The 27,970-nt window shown below is 47.5% G+C and overlaps 1 protein-coding gene across 4 annotated transcripts; it reads left to right on the top strand.

Moving 5' to 3' along the window:
- The first annotated feature begins 257 nt into the window (after positions 1-257).
- On the top strand, positions 258-27,967 carry DAO (D-amino acid oxidase). 4 transcript variants are annotated; one of them, XM_075898789.2, is made up of 11 exons: positions 258-303; positions 9,921-10,132; positions 11,561-11,675; positions 13,321-13,397; positions 14,407-14,472; positions 15,700-15,754; positions 16,782-16,877; positions 19,225-19,307; positions 23,242-23,359; positions 24,845-24,943; positions 27,678-27,967. In XM_075898789.2, exons 2-11 carry the CDS (start codon positions 9,939-9,941, stop codon positions 27,807-27,809), a joined length of 1,035 nt encoding a protein of 344 aa, XP_075754904.2. In that variant the 5' UTR covers positions 258-303; positions 9,921-9,938; the 3' UTR covers positions 27,810-27,967. The 4 variants fall into 4 exon arrangements, with proteins under 4 accessions (XP_075754904.2, XP_075754903.2, XP_075754902.2 ...); XM_075898788.2 differs by lacking the exon at positions 258-303 and adding an exon at positions 7,642-7,856; XM_075898787.2 differs by lacking the exon at positions 258-303 and adding an exon at positions 7,645-7,802.
- The last annotated feature ends 3 nt before the right edge of the window (positions 27,968-27,970 follow it).

Genomic DNA, 27,970 nt, shown 5'->3' on the forward strand with positions numbered 1-27,970 from the left:
GTCTGTGCCAATCTAGATGCTCTTTTCCGCAAATGCTTTTAATGGAAAATCTTTTCCGTTAAAGCATTTGCGGAAAATCATGCCAGTCTAGACGTAGCCCCACTGACTTCAGGGGGAGTTAGGGTTGGGTAAGAACTGCAGACCGAGCCCATAGATACAAGACCAAGTACAGCTCCTCATGATTTAGGGGAGAATTGAATCTGAGCCACTAATCCCAAAGAATGTTCCTTTTCAGGAAGAAGACCTTTGTGGTCCTAGCTAGAGCTAGGTAAATACTACTCCAGAGCACCCACAAACATTCATGTAAGTAAGCCCTATGAATGCACCTGAACAGTATTCACTGCTCCTTTTATTCCCTGTGGATATTTGCACAACCAGTTTGTGGAATGAGAAAGTATCACAGATGTTCATGGGAACCGGCCTTTGCGAAACATGACAGACACTTGGAACATTTTATGGAGTCATCCTATAATAGAGCACAACTGGTCAGAGCACAGATAGTGAATTAGAACAATCGTGACAAATGGAGCCCATAGGCTGAAGTAGGTTCACAGCAACCACTCACTGACCAGTGTTGACTAATGAGGAGGCAGTGTGTCCTAGTGGATAGAGTGCTGGGCTGGCACTCAGGAGACTTGTGTTTAGTTCCCAGCTATGTTGCTGCTGTGGTGAGTGACCTGACACTGCTCAGCACTGTAATCCCTGAACACCTCTCCTGAAGGTGCTTCTCCAGGAACCAGGTCCTGCACCTTCCCTACTTAGGGCTTACCTGATGCTTTTTGATGGGTAGATCCTTATATACAAGGCTGCCCTATCAAGCTACACCCTGATTGGCTCTTTAAAAGCTTCTCCCTGGTTGACCTGGGCTATGTTCAGGCTCCCTCCTGCCTGTTTTAACCCTTTCTGAGGACAGTCACCCTACCACCCCATGTTAGACAGGCATGAAAATTATTCTCTTTCACATGTGTCGTTATCAACCTTTTCCTCACGAGATCTGAGTCACAGCTGCCTCAGGAGCGCTAGGTGGGTGGTCAGAGGGAACTGATCCAACAGGGGATTGCTACAAAAATGTTGCATGAAATATATAAACAACTGCATGATCAAGTCAAAAAGAAGCTTCCCATGTGATCAGAGCAGAAGTGTCAGCATCCGGAGCAGCCATTAGACCAGAGACCATCTCATGCTGAAGACCCAACCTAGCAAAAATGCAGTGCCACCTAACAGTTAGGGGTAGTCATCTCTCTTCCCAGCTCTGGTACTGACTCACTGTGTGACCTGGGGCCGGTCATTCCACCTCCCTGATTCTCCCACGTCTCTCCGGTGCTGCTGACGGGATACATCATGCCTGTAAAGCATTTTCATGGCACCAGAGGCTTGGCACCAAGGAAAGGAAAAGTATAATTGCCAGACAAGAGAAAGTGTGAGGGGTCAGCAGTGCCAAAAGCAAAAGGCAGACAAGTAATAGGGTAATTAGTGTAAGAGGCTTTACTGATTGCATGAAAAGCCCTTAATAATTTAGGCCCTGGAACAAATGCCTCTCCCCTATGTCTCTCCAAGGCATCTGAAGCTTAGGGGTTCATATGAATCAGCCCTTCTTGGTGCAGAGACTAGAGCAGTATGTCTGGTGGCATAGCAAAGCTATCTTTCCTTGTGGTATCCACAGGTTGAGCAACAAGCAAAGGCAGCAGCAAGGTGCTTCCCTGGCTTCAGGTTAGTAGCAGCTGGTGAAAAACATCCCTCACCACTGCTGCAGTCTGTGCATCCAGGAGCAGGGAGGACCCTAAGTATGGTCCCAAAGCTCTGTCCTGCCTGGATGTCTGAGAGCCAGAGATCACCCTCAATTCCCTCTTTCCATCATCAGTACTGTGTTCCCCAGATCAAACCTGCACCCAATGTTTGTCAGCCAACCATACACCAGCTGGTGCTCCTGGGTGATGGCAGGTACGCTCTGATGAAGGACGTGCATGGAGCTGTCTTGTCAGCATGCTCTTGAACTCAGAATGATGACTGGCTGTCTCCTATGGAGGCTGTGGAGAAGGGTAGACCGCAGGCACTTGCGTCTCTCCACATGGTGGCTCTTGGGAGACAGGAACATTCATCCATAACAACTGGACACATCAATGTGCAGCTCCAGGGCCCATCTGACACAGCAGCCCTTGACCATCAACAGCATCATTGGCTGTGGGGGGGACCAAGACATAGAAGCTGAGGGGTTGGACCCTCTATTGCCCTCAGGCAGAGCATAGCCACATGGCTGTATGTCTCCTTCTTAGCCAAGTGCAAGGCTTTTCTGTTCCCACCAGCCACCTCTGACCACCTTGTGTCTTTTCTTCTAATCGTCTCTGTCCTTTCTTGGATCGTTTCCTTTGTTCACATTGTTTGGAGGTGGATTCTTCCAGGCCCTGAGCCCATCTTCATTTCATCTTCATTAGCATATAGCATCTCAAATGCTTTTGTGAGATGGCTCCTTTTTATAGGAACCAATATATAAATGATCAGCCACTTGGGTTAAGAAAAAAAATTCATCCATCCACTCAGAGTGAAATCCTACGCCAGGAGTCCATACATATGCTTATTTTAAGTTTCATTGCTTAGGAGTACAGTCCACATTTCTGTTTCCTTGGTACTTATTTTCAAAGGCTACTGACAGCCTGGAATATTCACTGAAAATTTTGTCTGCAGCAATTCTACCCCAGAACTGTATGCTTCCAATGCTTCCCTCATTCTTTCCTTATGGGTAGCTACATTGTGACCCAGTCTTTGAGGCAAAGGGTGAGACTATAGGTTTTACCAGCCAGAGAAGGATTGAGAAGAGTCTGTCACTTAGGGTACATCTAGACCAGAGGTATCCCAGAAAAACTCTGCTGCGTCCAAGGAATGCAACTGCTCTTCCGAAATTTTTTTCGGAAGAGCAGATACATTTTTTTCGGCATTCCTGTAAACCTTGTTTTACGAGGCAGAAAGGATGTTCTGAAAAAGGGTTTTTTCCTGACATTTGGCCCAGTGTAGATGGGCCAAATGTCGGGAAAGCCTCTTCCAAAAAAAGAAGCAGAAAAAGCTATGCAAACTGTGCTTTGCAATTTGTGTATCTTTTTCTGGAAGAACTGTGTAGTCTAGACATAGCCTCTGAGTAGAGGCCTGGGCATCAGAGCTCCTGTGTTCTGTTCCCCAATCTACTACTGATTTGCTGTCTGATCTTAGGTGTGAATTTCTGTGCCTTGTTTTCTCTATTTATAAATTGAGGTCGCTAATAATGGTAACTGATGTCACACAGGTGATGGGAGACTAATTAACTTACATTTTTAAAGCGCAGAGATCTTTAGATGAAACATGCTGTACAAGTCAAAGAGGTACTTCTCCGCACCACTTCGAATCTGCTTGGCAAGCTATGATCCTTTGTCCTCTGTTGCTCGAAAGAGACATGGGAGCCTTTTTGAGCATCACTGCATTAGGGAATGAGTCTCACTGTGACAGATTGTCCCTTCTTAAAATATGAAATGCAAACTGGAAAAGACAGCGGTGCAGCCACTCTCAGGAAAGACTGTTCCATCTGCAGTAAGCCAGAGTTCAGGCCAGGTCTCTAGGGATTAGCATGTAGGATGGCCTTCTGTAAACACAATATGCTTGTGCCACTTGCCCAATGTTTGGAGGCAACATGCCACTCCAGCTCACATTAATACTGGTGGCTGTTCAGATGACCTGTTAGGTAGGATAAACCAACATAAAAATGCAAATGCCATAAATGTACGTCACCTGTTAGCCCTATGGACTGATCCCTTTTCTAAAGGCAACCTCCTGTTGTTAGAAGCCACTTGGAAATCTCCCCAAAGTTTCCAGGACTATTTTCTTTGGCCATTTGGTAAGGTCTCACTCATACTAGATGGTTGTCTGATATGGTTGCTTTGTGTGTTTGTGTGGGGCACATTTCACTGTATCTGTAGTGTTCAGAGATTTGACAGGGTGGGTTTGAATAAACAGGTTCTAGAATAGTAGTTTTCAGGCTGCAGGCCACTTGCGCAACTCTTCTGCCATGTGGAGCCAGCAGCAGCCAGGGCTGGGTTCACTGTCTAGAGAGATTCCTCTTCATCCATCCTACACAGAACTGGCTTGAGCCCCCACCTAGTAACCTGGGGAATTCACACACCACCTCTGGGCACCTCTGAGAGGCCATGCTTCCCCACTCGCACGCACAGAGTCTGAGTGTACAAAAGTAACTGTTAATAAAAGGGCGTGAAGTAACTTGGTGTACATTTGAAAAAACACCCCAAACAGTTTTAATAAACATAAACCCTGAGTAAAGATCCAAGCCCAATTAGGTTGGGCAATGTCCTTTTCCTCTCAGGTTCTCATGTCCAGCAATGTAAATGTCCCCTTCACATGCCCAACCCTTCTCTTGCATCCTGTTCACTCTGTTGTGCATCACAAATAATTTCAACTGGTAGCACAACTCCAACACAGTTAACATAAGAAGAGAGGCATCTTATGACACCTATTTAGCTCTTTTTGGGAGGAAGGGGCCAGGTCAAACTAGTCCGGACAGGGCATACCATGATTTATGTATATCTTCCTTTGCTCATCCCTTAGCTTCCTATAGCTCTGAGCCCCTGCATTAGCAAGATTCTTTCTGATGACAGTGAGCCCTTTCATTTGGAATAATTTATCCCCTTCCTACTTTTCTGTATTCCCACAAAATTACAAACATTGGTAACCATATTCTAGTTATCCCTGCATTTGATACAACATGGCTGGTGCTGGGTCACAAATTAAGTAGATTACAATGACCAAAATACCACTCCATCTGCTGGATATCTAACACATCTAAGCAAATCAGAAGCAAACTGTATTTGCATAGACACAACCAGGGTTATTTTCCCATTCCAGCTACCTGAAAGGAATGCATTCGTTCTGATCCTGCTTGCAGGGACCTCTAGTGGTCATTATTTCAGTCCTCTGCCCTCATGGCAGGTCCACGCACCATCTATAGAGTCTATCCAACCTGCTTTTAAATATCTCCAGTGATGAAGTTTCCACAACCTCCCTAGGCAATTTATTCCAGTGTTTCACCACCCTGACAGGAAGTTTTTCCTAATGTCCAACCTAAACCACCCTGGCTGCAATTTAAGCCCATTGCTTCTTGTCCTATCTTCAGAGGTTAAAGACCTGCTAAATAGAATGCTGAGGGCTCACCCGATCAGCGCAAGTATCCCTCAGTTTGTGAGGAGTAAAGGAAATGCTCCTGTTGATTTCCTGCTGTGAAGATGGACCCAAGCTCGGCTTAAAGATATGTTGATTCCAGTTATGTTAATTACTTAGCTGGAGTTACATACCTTAAGCCCGTGGTCACCAACAGGTCGATCGCGATCGAGGCCTCCACCAGTCAATTGCGAGGCATCCTGTCCGCCCCGCCCCCATTTCCCTCCCACCCCCGAGAAGCCCCAGTACCTACCTCAAGTGAAAATGGAGGTAGTGTCAGCTTCCCAGGAATGGACAGAAGTCCCGCAGCTTAGTGCCACTTCCGGCGATTCTGGAAGTGTGCTAGCTGCTCTGCCAGATGTACTGCGGGAGGGAGCATCGGCTCCCTGCACCGCACAGGAGGGGTGAGTCAGCCCCGGGGAGGTGCGCGCGGGGCTTCCCTGCGCGGGGTTGGTCCCGGGGCAGGTGCGCGTGGGGCTTCCCTGCACCACGGGGGGTGGGGGTCGGCCCCGGGGCAGGCACGCGCTGGTTTCCCTCGGGGGGGGGGAATCCTGGAAGGAAGCAGATGCAGGGGACTCTCTGCCTCCACTGGACCCCACTCCCCAGCCACAGAACTCTGTCCCCACTCCCCTGTCCCCAGCTACAGAACGCTGTCCCTACTCCCCAAACGCTGTCCCCACTCCTGTCCCCAGTCCCCGAATGCTGTCTGCACTCCCCTGTCCCCAGCCACAGAACTCTGTCCCCACTTCCCTGTTCCCCGCTACAGAACTCTGTCCCTATTCCTGTCCCCACTGGCACCCTGTCCCCCAGCTGCAGAAACCTGTCCCCACTGGCACTCTGTCCCCGATGCAGAACCCTGTCCTCTGCCCTCCCAGCACCCTGTTCCCTCTTCCCTGCCCCCCGCCGCAGAACTCTGTCCCCACAAAATGTATAATTATAAATGCTTCATTTTAGATTTAAATAGCATGAATAAAAAACAGACCATTTATTTCATAACTATAAACACATGATTTTAATTTAATATATCGCATAATTTAAAATTAAACTGTTTATCAGAGTGAATAAGTAAGGGCTGCGGATAGCAAGTGATGGACAGGAGGAGAATAGAGAGGGCGGGGCTTCAAGGAAGGGGCGGGGCGGTAGATCTTCGCCTGTTCTGAGATTTAAAAAGTGATCTTGGGTGTAAAAAGGTTGGAGACCACTGCCTTAAGCTGACCTTCTGGGTCTAGTATAGACTTGGCCAGAGAGAGCTGCATATGCAGCCCACACTGGTTTGAGAACCAGTTTCCTAGAAGCTGTGGGGTCCTAGCTGTTTCACAGGAAGCTGACATGTTAGGAAGAGGAGTCTGCTTGGCAGAGTGAGGTCCCTGGCTAAGTAAATACTTGCAGCAGTTCCCCTGAGGAGAACAAGTCACTCATTCTGCTCTCCTCCCTCCACACCTGATCCTGGCTGTTTCCCAGCCCTCCCAGCAGCACTGGCACGGCTGCACTGGAGAGTTATTCCACCACTAGCCACAGCTACAAGTAGAAAGGATGGAGACAGAGCAGCAAAACATTCCCTGCGTTTGGAAAAAAGGAGTGAACTATTCCCCATTGGGTGGCTGTTTCTGTGGCCTTTGGATCCGGCATGCACCATTTACTGCTCTACTCCAGCTGGCAAGTCCAGGATTTTTTAGGTCATCTCGGGAAAGCCATTAGCTGTGCATGGCGGCCCTATGTAGCATGGCCTGGCCCACATGGCATTCTCAGGAACAAGCTCAGCCGTCAGGGAAGTGTCCACTCCCAGTATTTGGGCTTCTGTCCCTCCTAAGTTCCTTACCACTTCTTTGACCTGTCCTCCCTACTTCAACAGGAAAGCAACCCTTGGCTGCAGTACACTATCTTCTGGCTTACTGTATGTGCCAGCTTATGGCCATGGGCCAGCCAAGCACAAAGACCCCAATGGTATGAGAGCCCCTGCAGCTACTAACACTTGGGACATGGCTATGAGGCACCTTCCAGCTGGGATTCCAGAATGCTTGGTAAACACAACCCCCATGTGCAGCAGGGGAAGAGTTATTGCCATTTACAAAAGGGGAAACTGAGGCACGGTGGGTTAAGTGACACACCCTGGGTCCTGAAGGAAGCCTGTGGCCAAGCCAGGAAGAGAATGCAAAAGCCCTGACTCCCATCCCCCTGCACTACCAACTACCTCCCATTCCCTCTCTCTGCAGCCAGAGGAATGAAAAGTTTCAGTGGTGACCAGTAACCACCCCTTCAGGAGTCCCAGAAGGCTTTGTCACTCCATTTCCTTTCCCTTTTCAGAAAAAAAACAATGCAATGGCCAGTCATGGAGGAGATCCCAGTTATAGTATCTGGACAGAGTGAGTCCACCAGGACTGTGAAACGTTATCTCCCCACCAGTGTCACCTTAGCTGGCAGACTTTGACCTACTGCCCAGCTATTAGGAGAGAGTTGCTGATGCTGCTGTTTCTGCCCCCGCCCCACTCCACTGACTGACCTTCAGACTGTACGGTTCATGCTTCGCAATAAACAGCGTGTGTGCAGAAGGCTCTGTGCAGCTCTCCCTGCCGATCTAGGAACCTTCTTGGGGACCTATCACTCTGCAGGTTAGTCTGGGGGATTTGTCCATCTCTGTGATTTATTGACCAGCTGGAGAACTGGTGAGAAAGCCATCTGTTCAATTTGTGTCGTCGGGGCAGTCTGTCCTCAACCTGGGGCCGGGGCTGTAAGGGACCAATAGGCCGCTGATTATGATAATTTCTGCTATCGGATCAGACCATCAGTCACAGTAATGAAAGCAGGTGGGAAGGAGTGGGATTCTACACCAGGGTTTAATGTTCCAGGCGTGTGAAGGGGGCTCTAGGAATGCAGGTTAGTCACCAAGTAAATTCACATTTTTTGAAAAGATGAGGCTGATCTTCAAAAGTGTGATGAGGCGCTCGCAGAAATGTATGCAGACAAAGATCCACAGGTGCGCACACACACACACTGGTCTGCCCACATGTCTGTGCTGGAGTACTCACTAGGGCCAGGTTGGGGAGCAGCAGCTGCTCATGGAGCTAGCCAGCCAGGACCCCGAAGAGAGAGGTTTGTTGGCCAAAGTGCAATGAGCAGTAACAGCTCCTCTAGAAAGTCTGTGGGAAGAGCTGCAGCTGTATCCTGGCCACGAGAAGCAGAGGAACATTGTGCCAGTCAATAGTGAGTGGACAGACAGTGCACTTTAACCCTTTCATCCCTGACCTGTCAGCATTTTAAGGGAAGGGTGAGGGTTAAGGTTTATATACAGGAAGAGACACAAATTTTAGGAGCCTGACTTACTGAGGCTGGAATACCTGAGCAGCAGTGGGGGCTTCCCCTGGGCTGGGATGTGCAGGCACGCCTGCAGGTACATCAACAAAGCTGAGAGGGGAAGTCTGCAAAGCAAGCACAATGAAACCTTTCTTCCCTTTGTTGTTTCTGGCATCAGCTTTGCTGGGAAAATGTCCAACGTTTCTAGGGGTTTTTTTTAAACTGTCTTTCTACAAAGGAATCTGCTGGGTTAGGACAAGGACTCAGCAACAAAAGCTATGGCAAGTGGGAGCATGCTTTACAAAATGCAGGCGCAGGAGCTGAGTTGGGTCATTCCAGAGCACAAAGAACTCTCTTGTTAGAAGCGAGCTCCAGTGGTTGGAGGATTGGCTGGGTTTGCAAAGGAAGTGAGAGGTGGTGAATGCGACTCACAGGCCCAACTTTCTGCCTACAGCCAGAGGTTCAAGCCAACAGTACTAGAGGAGCTGGAAGAGCATCCTGGGTATTGAAATGAGGAGGAGTTTGCTAAATACCTGCTCTGCTTCAGAGTTGCATGGCCTAGTATAGTTGGGCATATGTCCAGGAATAATGTGCAAGAGCTCCTCAGCCCAGGTTGCCAACTGAGCCAGGGGTGGGGATAACTGAGGATGTGATTTAGTCTACACAAGGCCTGCAGGTGAATAGTGAGGAAAGCTTCTACAAGCAGGGCTGGTTAAGACTTGCGGAGGTCCCAAGATATGTCAAGATAAAGAGGCCCCATAGCATTGCCAAAAATGTTTCTCAAAGGGGAGCCATGTTAATCTGTAACTTTAAAAAATGAGTGGTCCTGTGGCACTTCAGAGACTTATCAAAATATATAGAATTGTGAGCTTTCATGTGTAAAACCCACTTCCTCGGATGAATGGAAATGGAAATTACAGAAACAAAGAAAAATATATATAACAGCAAAAGAAGTATCTACCAAACATGTATTATTTTAAGAGAAAGCACAATGAAAGTAGAAATAATAAGGTTTAATATTTGCATCTATACCAGCACATAGGCACAGATAAAAACTAGCAACTTTTTGTATTTAGAAGCCCTTCATAACCTGAGGCTCTCACCTGTATCTTACTTAGTTTGTTCATAAATCCAGCACTGCAAGGCTCCTTTCCCAGGCCTGGGGTGTGTTGATCCTCACTTGGGCCAGACAGGTGAGTCACCAGCTGTTTTTCACCAGCTGTTTTTACCATAGGAGAAATGGGGCTTAACCCCTTTGCTGCTAGGCTTGCTGACACTGCAGACTGGCTCACTCCTGTTGTCATTGGAGGATTCTCAGGATAGCTGGCCCACTCAGCACCTCTGGGATGCACCAGGCCCATTCAAGCATCTCCTTTGGCTTCCTTTCCTTCCTGGCCACGGTCTTCAGGTTTGGATTAATTTATCTTGCCCTGCAGGAGAGACCCAACGCTGCCATGCGTGTTGCTGTGATCGGGGCAGGAGTGATCGGGCTCTCAACAGCCTTGTGCATCTGTGATCAGTATCACTCAGTCATCCAGCCTCTGGAAATAGAGGTCTACGCTGACCGGTACACGCCGCTCACCACCAGCGATGGAGCGGCAGGGCTGTGGCAGCCCTACCTGGATGATAAGGGAAACACTCAAGAGAGGTGAGATAGGTGGCTTTGGCTCTCGTGCTGTTGTAATATTACTCTGTCCGCACCCGGCAGGCAAGAAAGCAGCAGGTATTAGCATAGGCCAGGAACCATGGCTGCAGGGGAGGGGCAGTGGGGCTGCAGCACTGCCTGCTATGAAGCGGGTTCCATCGTAGGCAGGGTTTACAGCTTGGTTCAGTGGCTCTCAGCCCCCTCACTATACCAAATTGCACCAGCCCCCGGGTGATACTGACCAATGTATTCAGGTTCCCAGTGGGGGGTAATTAAATACTGATTATACCCTGAATCAACTCCTCTCGTCATCTGCAAACCAGCCTCCATGAAGGCTGGAAAGCTTTGAAAGGCGAGTATGATCTGGGTTGCTTCCCGTTCTCCTAATCCGCTGTGCCCAGTCTGCATGGAGAGTCATTCATTTCATCTCCCTGCTATTCAGCTTGATGGCCATTGAAGCGTCCTGATTAAAGCCTGGCTGTGTATTCAGGACCATCAGCTCTGCCTTTGGCAGGGGCTCTCGCCTGGCATAGCACTGTTGAGGATCTGATTTGCCTCCCCGCCATGCGGGTCACACTTGTTACTCTACTGATCCCTGGTTGGAAGGAAACCCAGTTCTTCTGCCTTCTGCCAGCTTGGGAGGGGTGGGAATGTTAAGTGTTGAAACTGGTCTCCACCTCTCCTGCCAGCACTCTGCTTCATGAATGTGAGTGTTCCAGAGATCACACACGGCCTCTGAAGGGGCCATATTGCAGAAAGACAGACAGACAGACAGACAGACAATCCCACTACAGTTAATTACGGTACTCAACTGAGGTCAGGGCATCAATGGAGCAGAACTTCCTTTGGCTGGAGTCCCAGTAGCTATCCCTAGCCCCAGTTCCAGACTCCAGCACCCCCTTATACAGGAGACATCCCCCCTCTCCAGTCTGACTTATTGGCATCTGAACTCCACCAGGAGCTGTGGTCAGTTTGCCAGTTTTCTAAATAAAGCCATTGGTGGACTTGCCTCCATCACTTCTAGGAACCTTGCCTGCCTCCTGCCCCTCTCCCTGGCTTTGACTAGCATGAGCCTCTTCTCTGCCCTTCACCAACTCACCAGCCGTAGGGTCAGAGCTTTCCGCTGTGCAGCTCCCACCACCTGCCTCTCCACCCATTTACAATCCCCAAGGAGTTCATCTCTTCCCTCTGCTTCCATTCAATTACAGCTCTGGAGCTGTAAATCCGTACTAACACTGCGATGATGCATAGCATGGTCTAGCTCTGCAAACCCTTACTCAGATGGGTAGATGCCCATCAGATGAAGGAACTACTCACAGGAGTGAGGCATGATGTTCATAGGAAGGGTGTGCCGGTACAGGCACTAAAGTTGGGATGCTCTTAGTCTGCTATTAGGATGCCTTCTGAAATCCGTGTGACATTATCTTTTAGGGTCTGGAACAGAGAGACATTTGATTACCTTTGCGGACACCTGAACTCACCAGAAGCAGAGGAAATGGGGCTCTTCCTAATTTCTGGCTACAATCTCTTTACACAGCCAGTTCCGGTAGGCTGATATGGGTGAAAAGGACCAAGGTTCAATGGCCCAAGTCTGACTGAGCAAACTTGTGCATTTGTGGGGTCTCCAGAATATGGAAACATAAACGCACGGCTAGCCATCCTCTGGTGCAGTGTTTCTCAACCAGTGGAACGAGTACCCTTAGGACAGTGGTCCCCAACCTTTCGGGGCTGCCGGGCGCTTGGGGGCGGGGCCGCTCACGCGCTGCGTGCACCCGTGGCAGGGGCCACCCATGTGCCACGCGCCCAGCGCCAGCACCATCCATGTGCCGTGTGCCTAGGGCAGGGGCCGCTTATGCGCCGCGCACCCGGGGCCAACACTGTGCATGTGCCACGCGCCTGCGGGTGGGGACGGCCCAGATCATTCCACGGGCGCACATAAGTGCCCTGGTGGGCGCCATGGCGCCCACGGGCACAGCCTTGCGGACCACTCCCTTAGGAGAACTTGAGAGAAGTCTGGGGGGATACGTCAACACCACTGAAATTGGGAGAAAACTGAATTTTTGTTTTAAGTTTTACAGCGCTTTATTATTTTTGTACTTTTTACACCCCGAAATTTCATTACCCACCTGGCTACAATTAAGTTGTTTATACAAATGTGTTGCAATGGCAGAAAAAAAATTGTGTGTCTGAAAACTATAGGTAGCTCTGTTGACTTTAGTGGAGCAGTGATGATTTCCACCAGCAGAGAGTCTGGCCCTCCATTCCTATGGTGGGCTGCAATCACAAAAGTCCCCCTGGGATTATTCCCCAGTGTGCTGATCATGCCACTGATGCCCGTCTTCTCGCTCTCTGGGGCTCCCCACCACCCTGCCAGGCTGGGCCAGATCCACTGAACCACTTCAATTCTGGGAGGACACAGTTCTGAGGGCTCAGCATCCAGGAACCCAACCCCCAAATAAATCTGTGTTTCTCTGTGTAAGTATCCTCTTAGGGTGGGCCAGGCAACTTCAATAGCCAGCTGAAGGGAAAGGACTGATGGCTTCCCATTGCTTAAATAGACGTTTCCTTGGACTTTGCTTTGTATCTCCCATCCCCATGAAAAACTACTGGGTCCAAGATGGATTTCAGTACCTGTTTGGCATGATCACCTGTCTTCATAGGACCAATCACCGTTTGGGCTCACAGGACAAACAAGGCTGTTTACAGGTCCTTGAGTGGATCACTGAGTCATTAAGTTTCCAGGGCACCAATAATGGGTCTCATTAACACATTTAGAACTATAAATAGAGCCACACTTCCTATTTCTAACTTCACAAGCAAGAATGAGATATGTTCCAAACTAGGATATACAGATCCAGCAGACAGTGACATTAGAATTGATAGTGATAGAAATGTAGCCGTGTTAGTCTGGTGTAGCTGAAACAAAAAACAGTCTTTAAAGTGCTACATAGTCCTGTTTTTAGAATTGATAGGTTACATGAGGTATTCTGTCTAAAGCACCTTCGAACTATGCATATTCATATTCATAAGCCAATTCTCATAAGCATGGGGTACATCACAGAGTCAGTGTAGGCAAGAGACTCCTCCTGGAGTCCCGTGTCATCCCTCCTATGCTTATCTATATGGACCCAGTGAATGCGTTATAGTGATTAAATAACATTAACAAACCTGGAACATTTTCTCCTCTGTAGGAACCACCTTGGAAGGACATTGTCCTGGGATTTAGGAATCTGACACTGAAGGAGCTTGAACTCTTCCCTGGTTACAGGTACTATACAATGCATATTAGCTTACAGAAACTGGTAACACTCATGGGTAAATATACCTGCACCTCTAGGGATCCCATGCATCTCACCCTACAATAGGTGTAGGGTACGAGATGTAAAGACAGTGAGAAGCAGCATAATCTAGGGCACACACCTCCTTCTCCCCTGCCTCCCACTGGCTGTGATTGGCTCCCATCCCAAGAGCTGTGATGGAGCAGGAACGTGCCATGAAGTCACCGCCCCAGGTAGAGAAAGGGGCGGGGCCATACTGCTAAGAGAGGTGGCTCAGCTGACGTACGTCATTTCTGCTTCTGCAAACAGAGACGACGCACACATCATGCCTTGTTACGTACACTGCAGCAGTACACGAATGTGCCTAGACTCTTCCTCCCACCCCGCGCTCAGTCTTACGTCTGCAGGCTCGCACAATGAACAGGCTCCCCCTTTCCCTGCCCGCAGGAAGCTGGTGCTGGCTCCCCATTGCAGGGGAGGCAGAACAAAGGGAAGCCCATTCATTGCACGTGCCATGGAAAGTCATCTTGCATGCCACTTATGGCATGCATGCCGGATGTTGCTGTAACCTGATCTAGAGCAACAAGCAGGGGACAAAGACCCAGAACTTCTTGTTTTCATTGCAGCCTTTGCTACTGTCCCACTATGTGACTTAATCTTTCCATGTATCATATGCCCCTCTAAGGGCAACTGTATGCCTGTCTCCCAGGGATGCCACGAGGGCTAATGTAACAAGTTCAGTGGATGTGGCTAGGTAAGGGCTAAGTGTTATTGTCTTCTCATAGAGCTGTCACTGGACACTCTTCTCCATAAATAAGTTGGAATCCGCTCAGATAAGACAGAACAGAGGGACACATGAGTTTTTCAGCTTCTTCCTTGGCTAAAAATATTTCAGAGATTGTGTACAAAGAATAGATGGAACCTTGGAAAGCAATTTTGCAACAGTAAGACTAGATCATATGATACTGCACAACCATTTTTCTCCTTCTCTGATTTCAGCTATGGTTGGTTTAACACCGCACTAATTTTAGAAGGGAAGAGCTATTTGCCTTGGCTTACCCAGAGGTGAGTGCCAGCCTATTATTTGTGATAGAAATGTAGCCGTGTTAGTGTGGGGTAGCTGAAGCAAAATGCAGGACAATGTAGCACTTTAAAGACTAACAAGATGGTTTATTAGATGATGAGCTTTCGTGGGCGGAAGTGGGTCTGGCCCACGAAAGCTCATCATCTAATAAACCATCTTGTTAGTCTTTAAAGTGCTACATAGTCCTGCATTTTGCTTCAGCCTATTATTTATCTTCTGTTCTGCCATGGTTGGGTTGTGCCCCCCCATTGTTAGACTTGTGCAGTAATCTGCAGAGTTAAAGGTGAATAAAAAGCAGCTTTCTTTGCTCAGTTCACCCATGAGCCTACTTTTAAATAATTGTGGCAATTCCAATTTAATTCAGTCAAAAGGGGGAAAACCAGCAAATATTATTCAAGATTCTTTTTTAAACACGAAGTTGCTGGGTGCCTTTTAGGTGGTAGAACAGCCTATGTTTAATGTTGGCTGACACGTTTCATTTTAAGAACTTGTTTTCAGTTGCTTGTAACTTTGCCAGGCTTTACCTGTTTGGGCTGAAATTTTCCATGCTGGATGTTTGCCTCAGGCTGACTATTTTGGGAAAACTTTAGCAAAAACAATTCAGCCATTTCCAAGGATAAAATTAGGGAAAAATAGGGTTGTTGGTTTTTTTGCCTCTGTGTAAAAAATCCATACAAATCAGGTATCAATGGGATCCAGTTGATCATTTTCTTTTTCTTTTATCAGTTTGTTCCTTTAAAAAATTAAGAAAAAATATCACTTGACTATATAATTAAAGACTATATCACAATGCAGCTGCAGAAAGGGCTGAGTTCTGATTCTGCATGCAACCTCAATTCTTGCATTTTCTCACTTTGAAGTGCTTGACTTTGCCCCTTTCCTAGTGTTCTTTTAATGGAGCTTTCTTTAATGTTGTATTTTGTATATGAAAATAAATAAAATGGAGGAAGATGACTGGAAATGGGGCATCACTGCAGCCCCTGTAGCTTTTCTGTACTGAAAAGGGTTTTTATTGTTTTAAAATGAGCCATTTGAATGTCCAGTGTATGCTATCTGCTTTAGTTGGATTGTCAATTAGTGGTGTCCCCAATGCATTAAAGGAATGAGGTAATGACTGAAGCCTGTTGAAGAGCCATTGAGAAAGACTCTGGGTGTATTTTTCCAACTGCTGTTAGGTGCCATTAACACATGAACTTTGATCTTAAAAGGTTAAAGAAGAGAGGAGTCAAGTTTTTTCATAAGAAGATTGAATCCTTCCAGGAGGTTAGCTGGGAATGTAATTGGAGAAAATTTGCCAGGGATGGGCTGGCTGGACATTTACAGAGACAAGCCAGAGACTCCTGAGTCTGGGAAGGGGAGAGGAAGAGCATTTGCCTTGGGTAGGGGAGACCCCTCCGTTCCCAGCACAAATGCATTATTAACAGCAGCCATGGTCCCCCCGCCCCTGCTGTTGGGGAAGCAACAGTTCTACCTGGTATCAGGGCCAGCCCAGCTACAGAGGTGAATTAGGTGGTTGGGCAGGGCACCAGGCCTTAAGGAGCACACCCAGCCAATGAAAGCGGCAGGGGAAACGTCTGCCGGTGAATACTGCTCTGCACTGCCAAGGGGGAACAGCATCAGCACACGAGCCTCTTCTTCTCCCTGCCAAGCAGAGCCAGCCATGCAGGGGCTTTAGTGCAAACTCTGATGTTCCTGCTTATCTTTTCCATCCACATGTGGAATAAATTTCACGCGCCCTGAGGCCTGTGCAGATGTGCACCTCCAGTAGAAACACAAACCTCGCTGTGGGCACTCTGTGAATCAGCTGGGTGGCATCAGAATCTCTCCTGAGCAGCCACACCAGTGCTCAGCTGCTTCCCCACAAATTACTGACCTGGGGGCCAACAAAGTCATTGTTTGTCTAGGGCACCAAAAACCATTGGGCCAGCCCTGCCTGGTGTGTAATCTGCTAGCTGCTCGGACATGTTGTGGGGAACTACTAGCTTTCACTAGAATGCAGCAGTCAGGGAAGAGAAGCTGCCTTCGTTATTCCTGGGTAGAAGGCTGTTTCAGGCAAACCCTGCACCCTTCGATGAGACTGTGCATTCTCCATTGCAAGAAGGGGCAGGCCCAGCGCTCAGGAGAATATAAATGAGCTGGGTGAACTGGGCCTTAGTTAAACCCTTTACTTGCACACAGGAATTCAGGCAGTTAGCAGAGCCATCTGGCTGGGCCCGTCAGAGGAGGGGGGACAGCAGATCCTGATTCCGTGTGCATTTGTGCTCACGAATGTGCCTCTCTCCCTTGTTAGATGGGCGCGGACGTTATCATAAACTGTACAGGGGTCCGAGCAGGGGACCTGCAGCCAGACCCGGGCTTAATGCCAGGCCGAGGACAAATTATAAAGGTGAGGATGATGTTAGGGTGGCGGGGGCGTGTAATAGACCAGGCCAGGTCTGGGCACCACTGAGGGAATGAATTGCTCAAAACCAGGGCTACTTACAGCCCTCAACTGGAGACTTTTCCCATATAGGCCACAAACCAGTCACACAGAGCATTTCTGCTGCCAATCTGGCCAGCAGGAAGCCTCACAAGCAAAACCCCTCAGACATCCCAGCTTTCCCTGTGCCACAATCAGACCCAGATCTTACACAGGTGAAAGGTTATAAAACCCAATCTCACCAACTCCAAACAGATCCTCTCCAGCCCAAAGGACCAGCTACAGTCCCAGGCCAATTTATACTTTAGATCTTACCCACGACAGCACGCTGGGCCAATCCTTTAAAATCTAACATCTAAAGGTTGATTAATAAAAGAAGTAAAAGGTTGAGAGTGAGACTGTTAAAGAGAATACATTGCATCCACCAAGTGCTCGATGCAGGTTCTTGGCAGAGATGTTACAAACTGCCAGCTTAAAAGTCTCTGGTGTACATCCTGTGTCAGGATGGGTCAGCAATCCTTCCCGGCTCTCTGTACCTAGCAAGGATGCATCTGGAATCAGAAGCAGGATTGAAGACAAGATAGAGACAGCATCATGGGATTTTTATATTCCTGGTGTCTCCCAAACTGGAGCTGGTCACATGATAAAGTGACCAGTCTGTGTTTCACATGCAAGTAGCCATGAGGCACTGGCTGGTTTGCAGGTTTCCAGACGCATTCCTCAGATGTGTATTGGCCACTTTGAGAGCCATTGTCCATGAAGCAGTGCTAGTTAGCACAGCCTTTCACTGAACAATCCTTCCTCACAATAGGCGGTCTAGGCCCATTGCTCCCTTCTAGACAGAGAACATTTAAAATACAATAAAGCCCATATTCATAACCAGGGCCGGCTTTAGGAAGTGCGGGGGCCCAATTCAAACCAAATTTTGGTTGAGCAAAAACAAAAACAAAAACCACAACCCAGCACACAAACAAACAACTCACAGCCCCTTTAAATTCCCAGCTACAGGGCAGAGCCCCACCTTCCAGCCAAACCCATGGGCCAACTCTCTGCCATGCTCCTCCTCCAGGACCGACGCTCCCTCCCACAGCACACCCGGCACACTTCCCAGTTTAGGGAGCGGGGCCCTCTGGCTTTAGGGCACGGGGCCCTTTTAGGCGCGGGGCTCAATTCATGGTAATCGGGCGAATCGGCCTAAAGCTGGCTCTGTTCATAACTTCACATACAAAAATCGTACAAGTACATGAGTTCCATACATAGAATCAGCAGAGCATACACTTTCATTTGACACCTTACATGGCCTACTTTTTGCAAAATTTTGGGCAAACACCCCCGTGGGTGCAACCGTGATCTGTCTGCTCACTTTAAAGAGACAGCTGTTTCTTTTGCAGAATGTCTGGATTCACTAGGCCCAGGTCACGGGTTGTATGAATGTGTGTGGTCTGCTGGCTGAAGCACAAGCTTAAGAAACCTGGTTCTGCTGAGGGCTGGTCCCTAGACCTCTCTTCTCTCATTCACTACATGGTGGCGTGAGGCCCAGTTGTTCAGATTTGTACCATGCTGTGAAATCCTTGGCCAAAGTATCAAAGGGTTATTATTATTATTATGAAAAAACACTGTAATATGAGGTGGGAAGCCCTTAAACAGGTTGCACCTCTATAAACTGGGACTCTTTTGTCCAGCATTGGACTATGGATGTTCCAGGATCAGAGAGTTCCGCTGTGTTGCAGGGGGTGGGAGGGACCAGGAGCCTGGCATGATGCAGGGGGCGGAGCTGGGAAGCCCTGTGCATGGGGGGCAGAGAACTGGCACATGGCTGAGCTGGGCTGGAAGGAGAAGGGGGGTGGGAAACCTGGTACACTCCTCAGCTGGGCTGCTTGGGGGAGGGGAGAACAGCAGGGCAGGGGTGGAGCCAGCAGTAGCAGGGGAGAGGAGGAGGGGACCAGAAATGATCTTCCCTGGTCCAGCAAAATCCCTCATCCGGGGCCAGTCAGGTCCCGAAGATGCCAGACCAGGGAGGTCCAACCTGTACTCGCCTTCCCCCATCTATCTACCTACCATCCATCCATCCCTCTGACTTGACACTGCATTATAAGAAATGCTGATGAGGTGGTATAAATATAATATTAATGTAACAAAAGAAATTGCATGCCAGGGCCCCTACTCCTGGAATTCACTGATGAATGGTTATTTCTTCCTTTGTGTGTCAGGGGTTGTCTTTCTTTGGCCAGTTCAACTCTCCAGAGTTGAAACCCATAGACGTTCAGTTCCACTATCTATCGATCTGCATTGCTCTGTTCCCTTCCTCTCTTAGGTCCTGGCCCCTTGGGTGAAGCATTTTGTCCTGACTCATGATCTTAAATCTGGAATCTATAACTCACCGTACATTATACCTGGGTAAGTAACAGTGAGACTGTCCTGGGATATATCAGGTTTCAGTAATGCTTCCACCAACAGTGCTTACAGAAGGCAGACTCCCATTGGGGTCCCCATTGGCATCTATAATGCAGAAACCCTTCAAGAGCAAGCCTGTGAGAAGAACACTTTAAATATTAAACCAGAGCTTGGAATTATTCCCTGCCTGATGTTCCTTTTACTAGGTGGGTGGGAGGAGACCCATGGCCACGCGTGGAAAAAGCAAGACAATTCCCACCTCAGGGTCCATACTGAATTAGAAGGCTGCATGCACAAGTTCACAGTTAAACTCCCCTTGGTCTAGCAAGGGTTGTGTTTGGCTCTGGAGCTTCCTGGTCTGGTAGGAGCTGGAGACACCAAGAAGCATTCGTTGCACTTGCATGGCGCTTGACGAACAGGCAAACCCTACTGGCCAGCAAACCTTTACTGCAGCAAAACTGCAGCGGCTGCCATATCCTGAAAGGTGCTCAGCACCCCCTGCTTCCACTGATGCCCTGGCAGATGTGTGTGGAGCTGGCTTTTTTTCCTACACTCCATCCAGCTCTGGGTCCTTTGAGCAGCTACACATCCATTCCTGTCAATGTTAACAATCCCATTGACTTCAGTGAGACCAGATTTGGACCTGTGACAGGTTAGTACATTGACATCCCTAGAATTTTGCATTTCAGCTGCAATGGGAGGCATGTTGCAAGGTGCCAGTGGCAGCTTGGGTCATTTTTGCTGTGACCAACTATCTCCATCCATCACAGCCATTTCCTTAGTCTACCTCACTGGCTTCCATTAACGACTAATAGGACCAGGAATGAGCCCTTGGGACAGACCCTGAGCATGCCAACATCCCCACATGAGTGTGAAGTTCTGAAATCTTCACCTGATCCCGCAGTTGTCACTTAGCTGAGGTGAATTCAAAGATTGTCAGTCCATGGTCTCAGGGCACATCTAAAATCTTAGTTTCCTACATCCTACATGTGCACTTCCTGCACAGCTCCTGTAATGAACAGGAGGAGTATTGTCCAGCACTTGGTAACTAAAGGATTAAACTCAGGTAGCTGGCAAGGGTATTGGCCAGGGGGCCAGGAGAACCAGTCGAGATAGAGGCTACATCTATACCACAGCCTTCTTCTGAAAAAACGTATGCAAATGAAGCGCAAAGTAGAATATTGCCACACTTCATTTGCATAATTAATTAGCAGCATTTTTGTGCAAAAGCCTCTTGCACAAAAACGGCTGCTAATTAATTATGCAAATGAAGTGCGGTGATATTCTGCTTTGCGCTTCATTTGCATAAGCTTTTGTAGAAGAAGGCTGCAGTATAGATGTAGCCAGAGGGTTGAAATTTGAATTGGATATAGGTTCCCTGCCTGCTTTCTTTGTGTGGGAGAGAGTTAAACCAGGAGTTGAGAGACTCAGAATGATTTAAACCCAGGCAGCACTGACAGGACTACCAAGGAATTTGGGGAATGGAAGTGGACTGAACCAAGAAAAGATTGGAAGTAAGTAAAGGGAAAGTGTGAATCTAGTTGTGATCAGGGTATTTTCTTTATTTGGTGATTTGGTTTGAACTGCTCTGTGTGAATCTATGCTTCCCCTCCCCATTTACCAGCTAAGCATTGTTCCCAGATGTTTTCTCTGTTTCAATTTGTTGTCCTTAGTTGCTCTGTAGCATCTAGCAAACAAGTATCCTTTATCAAGATTATCTTTTGTTTTGTAATAAAAATAACTTTTTAAGGTGATGACTTGATTCTTGTGTCCTGGGAGGTACAGGAGGTCGATCTGTCAGTATGTGTCTACATGCCTCAGACTGAGAGGTCAGCTACAGATACTGCAGCTTGTTTGTTTCTTTTCTTTTTTCAAGCTCTCTTGTGGCAGAAAAGCTTGGGATACTGCTGGGGGAGAATTCATGTGTTCACTCCGGTAGGGATAAAAAAGCACTTGATAGTTGCAGCACCCCTCCCCCCCAAAAGATCTGTGCATTTGTGATTCTGGGGAAAGTTTTTGTAATCAGTGCCTGTAGCGGCAAGGTATATTTAAAGTCTTTGTGGGACCTCACCTTCTGCACTCAGAGTGCCAGAATGGGGATTAGCCCTGACAGCTCCCAAAGTGGAGTTTTCATGTGATTTGGAAGCTAATTTCATGACTCCAGAAGCTGCACCCATCCACAGAGAACTGAGCCTGAGAATAAAAAAACGCTTGTTGCATGGTTTACACTTCTGCTGAAGAACAGAGACCTGATCCAGCTTTGGGAAAGGAGAGTGTTCTTTGCTGTAACTGGAATGCTTTGTTTCTGGGCACTTTCTTTTGTAACAATATTTCAAGATTAGCCATTAAACCACTAGGTAAATATGAACTTTGAACAATTGTAGCTCCCAGGTCAAGTGTTACAAGTGATTTCTTATCACCAGATACAGATGTAATTCTTTGCAGTTCGTTTATTTCAGCTCTCAGACATGTTAGCTGGTGGACAAGGCAGATTTCCCAGGGAAACAGAATAGAATAACCGTGAACTGTGAAGCTCTCTGGACACCAAGTGTGAGTTCCAGGGAGAACACACAGTTTACACAATCACAAAAGTATAATGCTACCATTTCTGAGAGTATGTGAGATGAAGGCCTTGTCTACTCTGGCATGTTTTGTTACAGAAAACTAACTTTTGTTGACAAAACAGGGAAACTCTTCTGACAAAACTACAGTGCAACTTTTGTCAGGAAAAACACCCAGTTTTGGTGACAAAAATTTTCCATGTCTGCAAGAGACTTTTTGTCTTTCCCCCTACATTTATTGAGCCAGTGTGGACTCTATTGTTTGTTTTGTTGAGAGTACTGATTTACACCAGTATCCCACAGTGCTTGCTCTGATGGGTCGTCTCTCTGGGTTTTGTGATCTCTGCTGCCTTGTAGGCAGGCACTCCTCCTCTTTCAAAGCTCTGGGAAGTATCTGACAGCTGAGTGAGCTGCTCTATTTGGGGAACAAACAAAGAGCAAATCATTGGAATGATCCTGCTCTGCCCTGCTAAGAACACAGCAGAAGGCTCACTGCTGCTGCAGGAGGAAGGCTGGCGAGACACATTGCTTTGCTCTATCTGCTAACAGGGAGGTAGCAATGTGGCCATAAAATGTTGAAAATGGGAGGCAGATAAAAACAGTTTGGCCAGTTTTCAATTCTGGTGACTTTTGCACATTGGCAGCACTTTTGTCACCAAAACTTCCCAGTGTAGACACAGCCTAAGTGCACACTGGCAAAGATACAGAGCAGCTGGCTGGAAGGGCTTCTGGAGGAGAACTAGATCTGACTAACCAACATGTAGGTTGAACAGCCCTGAGTGTCTGGTCCTGGTGGGGCCAGTCGGGTTTCCCTTGCAAAAGGTACAGAAGCTGAGGGGGCAGTTGCTAGTAATATAGATGCTGTGGCTTGGTCCCTGGCAGCTGTGTAGCTTACTGGCTAGGCTTCAGAGTAAGCAGGCAAAAAATAGGGGATGCAGGCCCATGCACCTGGCCCAGAAACTCCAAGCCCCTGCCTAGTCCAGTCCTTAAGTTTGGGATGTGGCCTCAACTGTCCAAATTCCCCTTAATTGGGGCTTCTCAGTAGGTTCCCCCTTTCCCCAGAGATGCGGGACTTGCTCCCATGGCTGTTGAGCAGACAGGCTCTGGTTTGTGTCCTATAGATTTCTGAATTTGGGTCAAACCTCCTCCCTAGTCAGCCGCAAACGGAACCAGGCTCCTTCCTTTTCTCATACCTCCAGGTCTGGCATTGGCTGTGAGTAAAGCAAGGTGAGGCTAGCTGAGTCCAGAGGCTTTCTTTAACCCCTGGGATGCCAGGCCCTCCTTCCTCCACTCCCTCACAGATGGCTTCCTAGGGCATGGTACCTGGGCACTGCTGAGACCTCACTGAAAACCCTTTCTCTGTGCTCATGTTCCAGGAGCAAGCTAGTAACCTTGGGAGGGATATTTCAGCTAGGAAACTGGAATGAAGAGAACAACCCCAAGGATCACAAATCAATTTGGGAAAATTGCTGCAAGCTGATCCCTAGTCTCCAGGTATGTTACCTCGTCCGAGGCTGATAGAGCAGCCGTGGCCAGAGAATGCTGACTAGCATGTTGTGGTACATGATGGCGATGAGAGTATTAGACAATGGGACAAGGAGAACTTTCCCCATAGCTGGGCAGGATTCTCTGGGGAAGCGTTTTGAAACTGAAATTCTGAGTGTAATTGTTGTATCGGTCACACAAGCGATGGGAGGTCCAGCTTTGGCAAACTGGAAGGACTGATTGGATTTGTTCAGATGATCTCTCCTTATAAAGTCCTGGCCATCTTCTTTTCAAATTCTTCAGGACAGTGTAGCTGGACAGTGGAGACCCCCATTGTTTTCATGTCCCACACAAAGTAGCTTTGGGTCAGTGTCAGACACAGCATGAGGGCATTTCATAATGTACACGTGTGTCGGTGTGGTCTTGACTTCCCCTTTCTCAGCTCCTGCACTTGTATATTATGTTTCTGGGCACTTTGTTTTGCCCCAGTATTTCAAGATTAGCCATTAAGCTACTATGTAAACATGAACTTTCAACAATTGTAGTAGTTCCGCAGAAACTGAGAAGAGGGAGGTCAAGACCAAGCTGACAGAAAAGCCCATGTCCCCTTTAAAAAGGCTTCCAAGCAATCCCAGCTTGCAGAGGTTTTAGACCCCTTCGTCTCCTGGGAGGCATGCAGGCTTTCTCCCTTTCCCTTAGGCATCAGCTCCAGGGAGGAACAGCTTAACCCCCTTCCCACAAAACCTTGAGTCACAGCAACCAAACTGATGTACAACAACCAAAGTTTTTAAGGCCCAGGTCAGCCCAGTGATTAGGGTCTGCCACCCATACAAGCCAGTAAGGCATCTGCTCCCTGCTCTCTCTCTCTCTCTGCTCAGCTTCTTTTTCTGGTTTATATAGTCCAGCCTCAGAGGCAGGACAGATAGCTCCTTGATTGCTCCCAGGCTGTCTTGACTGTCAGCTCTAGGCTGGCCCTTGAAGGGGTAGAATACCCCACGAGAGGCTTCTTTCATCACAACGATCTGAAGCACTGCACAGACCTAAACTGGCACCAGACCTAAACTGGCATGCAAGGCCCACATCTGATAGTATGTGATGCTAGCTGTGTTATGGTCCCCCATATCCTTTTGCAGTGCCGTGTTAAGTAAAGTCTGAAGTTTAGATGTGGCATTGGCTTGGGATAATGCTGCCAGATTACCATGGGACAGCATGGAAACCAGCTCAGGTTGCTGGTTGGCTTGCACAGCTCAGAATAAGACATAGAACCTTTCACCTTTGTGAAACTGGCTCTCACACACCCCAGGCTAGTCCGGGTCAAAAGTTTTTCCTGTCTCATGGCCCTTGGTTGGACTATGGGAATTGTGTTAGTAGGGCAGACTCAGTTTTGTTCCCAGCAGACATGGTCCACAAAATTCCTCATCCCAATTGATTGTTGAATGCAATGATGTTACTGACATTTAACAGCTAAAACTGGTGATATGTTATTGTTTCCAGAAAGCAACGATTGTGGATGAATGGAGTGGCTTACGCCCTGTGCGCTACACAGTTCGATTGGAAAGGGAAGTAGTTCATCATGGATCTTTAAAATCAGAGGTACATAATATTCTGTACGTAGAAATCCATTGCAGTCCAGAGTAACAGCACTCAAAGCAATACATTGAGTCAAATCAACCACACAGTTTCACTATTGCAGAATAACCAGTTAGAGCAAAACTAATTTAGCAGATTTTGTTTTTATGATGATAATGAAGCATCAATATTCCACTCACATTGAAATTGTTTACATGCAGACTAAAAAGATCAGTTCTGCTTAAAATATGCAAGGTGGCTCATATTTTGTGCTGAACCTAGTCCCTTAATGCTGAAAGTAGCTGTGCACACAAAGAGGTGGATTACACAAAACTGGGGCTTAAAGCCTGTGGCATTTTTGCATGTGGACTTCATATCTCCTGTAATGAAAATCTGAACCTAAAGCAGCTGGTTAGGGTCATTCTTCAGGTTACCAATTTAAAGACCATGGAACATCTGTCATAAGAATTGTCATCCACCCTCAGATTTCTTCCTGTGATTCCAGTTTAAAACATATCTTGTGACTGAGTGGGCAGGTTAATAACTTGAAATCTGGCACAAAACTGTAAAAATAAACAAATGGGAGCTGTAGTTACTCGGCACCACTGGACCCCTTTCATATAGATGCCAAAATGCGGAGTTAGGTATCTAATTTTAGGCAGTCTAATTCAGTGGTGGGCAACTTGTAGCCCACAGGCCACATGCAGCCCATCAGTGTTCTATGTGTGGCCCATGAAACATGTTGTTTACTGTTGCCCATGCACGCAGGGTTGCCCAATTCCCATTGTTTCTGTCTGTGCAGGGTTTTTTCCCTACCAGTATTACTATAATGACACATACAGAAAATGAGGGAATGTGACATGAGGTGAGTGCTGATTGGACACCACGCTGACTGTGAGAGCTGTGCGCTTCCTCTGCATCCATTCACAGCACTGCTACAGTTCCATTGGCACAACCTGCAAATACTAGCTACACAAGCGCTATTTGCAAAACTAGCTTATCCTAGGAGATCATCTTGGTTACGACAACCTTGTGGCCTCCTGAGATGAAGGAGGGCCATTCATGCAGCCCGCTCACTAGCCTAGGTTGCTCTAATTTCTAAAATTTGGCCTCTGTGTTCCAAGTTCACCAGGATAACATCCCCTGAAATGCATCTGCTTGACAGCATCTTGTGATAAAGGAGCTCTAGGAATCCAAGTTTAAATGTGCCATCTGTTCTTACGCGCCTCTGGGCAGCACCATTTTTTATGCCTCAATCACTCCTCAGTGATTTCATTTTAATTTTCATAGGTAGACTATAAAATTGGGACTCTGTGGTTTGACTAGGAGTATACGTGTGTAAAGCTTTGCGGAAGAGATTAAAGCTCTAACAGAGACAGCAGCCGTGAAATGTAATTAAATTTGATTAAAATATATTCAGTTGAGCTGGAAATTATTCCAAGTTGGAAAGAAACCAGTTTATTAATTGAGATGCTTGTGCAAAGCATTGCAGGATTAAAATTAATTTTTTAGATCACTCTGTTCTTTTATCATCACATCCACCCTACGCTGTCTTGGTAGAAGTAAGCAGGTTAGATATTGATCCTGACCCTGAGTCATTGTCCTGCTGAAACAAAGTAATATACCTTGGCAGGCACAAATAAAAAATTGGACATCACAATTTGTACTTGCAGGAGCACGACTGTAAGTGCGGTGCCTGCTGCAGTGATTCTAAATGGCAAAGAGATGTACTAAAGGTAGCCATTTAGGAGCTGATCCGAAGCCCTCAACAGGATGCTCTTGTCTCCAGTAGGTTTTGGATCAGGCTTGAATTGTCTGTGGTCAAGGCTATCCTGACTTCAGTCAGGAGACTGCTGACTCAAACTGAAAATAGAACAACATATTGCTAACCACTCCAAGATCAGCTGTTTCCCTGCTCCAAGCAGGATTCTGGAACTGTATATGAGGAGGGAGGGAACTCACAATGAGGCCATGTCTATACTGCAGAGAAGATGGAAGCAGCCGCAGTCGATCTTCCGGGGTTTGAGTTAGCAGGTCTAGTGAAGACAGGCTAATTTGAACTGAGGGGGGTACTTGGGTCGGTGCTGGTTATTCCTGCTTCCACGAGGAGTAAGGGGAGTTGTAGGGAGAGTGTGCTCCCGTCAATTTCCCACAGTGTAGACAGCACCAAAAGTTGAGTTAAGATACTTCATGTAAACTAAGCAATTAACGTAGCTGAAGTTGTGTATCTTAAATCGAACTTATCCCCTAGTTCAGACCACCGGTGAGTGAATTCACTGGCACAGCCAAGGCTTCTAGATTTAAAGTGTGGCTGTGGTCAGGAAGGTGATTCTGACACGGGGCTTTCGTGGCAGACACAGGTCAGGGGTGAGGTGCTCCATTTTGTAAATCAGGTTTGTCCCCCCAGGCTCCTGGCAAACTGCCACCATAGCTCTTAGCTACATAAAGGCGCCCCTATGCCAGGCCATAGAGCTGGCTTGCTGCATTTAGAGGTTTAATCACTTTCAGGTGATGACGAGAAAGAGGAAAAACAACCAGGGGGACGTATTTTTACCTAATATCCAATTCTACTGTGGACTGATGCAGTCCAGGCCCTGTCGTGCTGTTGTCTTCCAGCTGTGAAGCTCTCTGTGCCTTAGAACTTGTAACTGCCTGCTAGCCTGGAACCCTCCTGGACAGTTCCTATTTTGCAGGGTTACTCTGTGGCATGTGAACCCCGGCATTTAGTTGCAGTGAGTTTTCCATCTGTCTTTTGTAGGTGATACACAACTATGGCCATGGAGGCTTTGGACTCACCATCCACTGGGGATGTGCCATGGAAGCTGCTAGGATCTTTGGAAGGATTCTAGAAGAAAAGAAACTGGCCCAATCTCCACCGGCCCGCCTTTGATTTCACAGAAATAACCTAATAAGCATTCATGCCCTTGGCAGCTCCAAAACTGGTCTCTCGTGTACAGTTTTCAGACTGCTGCCAATTAACTCCCTGTTGCATCTGTCTCATCCTTGCTCAGTTCTCATATAAACTACACTGTGCAAATATTTCAAAAACTT

The sequence above is a fragment of the Pelodiscus sinensis genome, chromosome Z (assembly GCF_052426305.1).
Source record: "Pelodiscus sinensis isolate ZL-2025 chromosome Z, ASM5242630v1, whole genome shotgun sequence".
NCBI classification, from domain to species: Eukaryota; Metazoa; Chordata; order Testudines; family Trionychidae; genus Pelodiscus; species Pelodiscus sinensis.

What these genes read in the sequence shown, in the direction of transcription:
- DAO (XM_075898786.2), top strand. An exon ending in TCTTTACACAGCCAGTTCCG is followed by an intron (nt 11,676 to 13,320) that starts GTAGGCTGATAT and finishes TCTCCTCTGTAG; the next exon opens with GAACCACCTTGGAAGGACAT. An exon ending in AGCTGATCCCTAGTCTCCAG is followed by an intron (nt 23,360 to 24,844) that starts GTATGTTACCTC and finishes TATTGTTTCCAG; the next exon opens with AAAGCAACGATTGTGGATGA.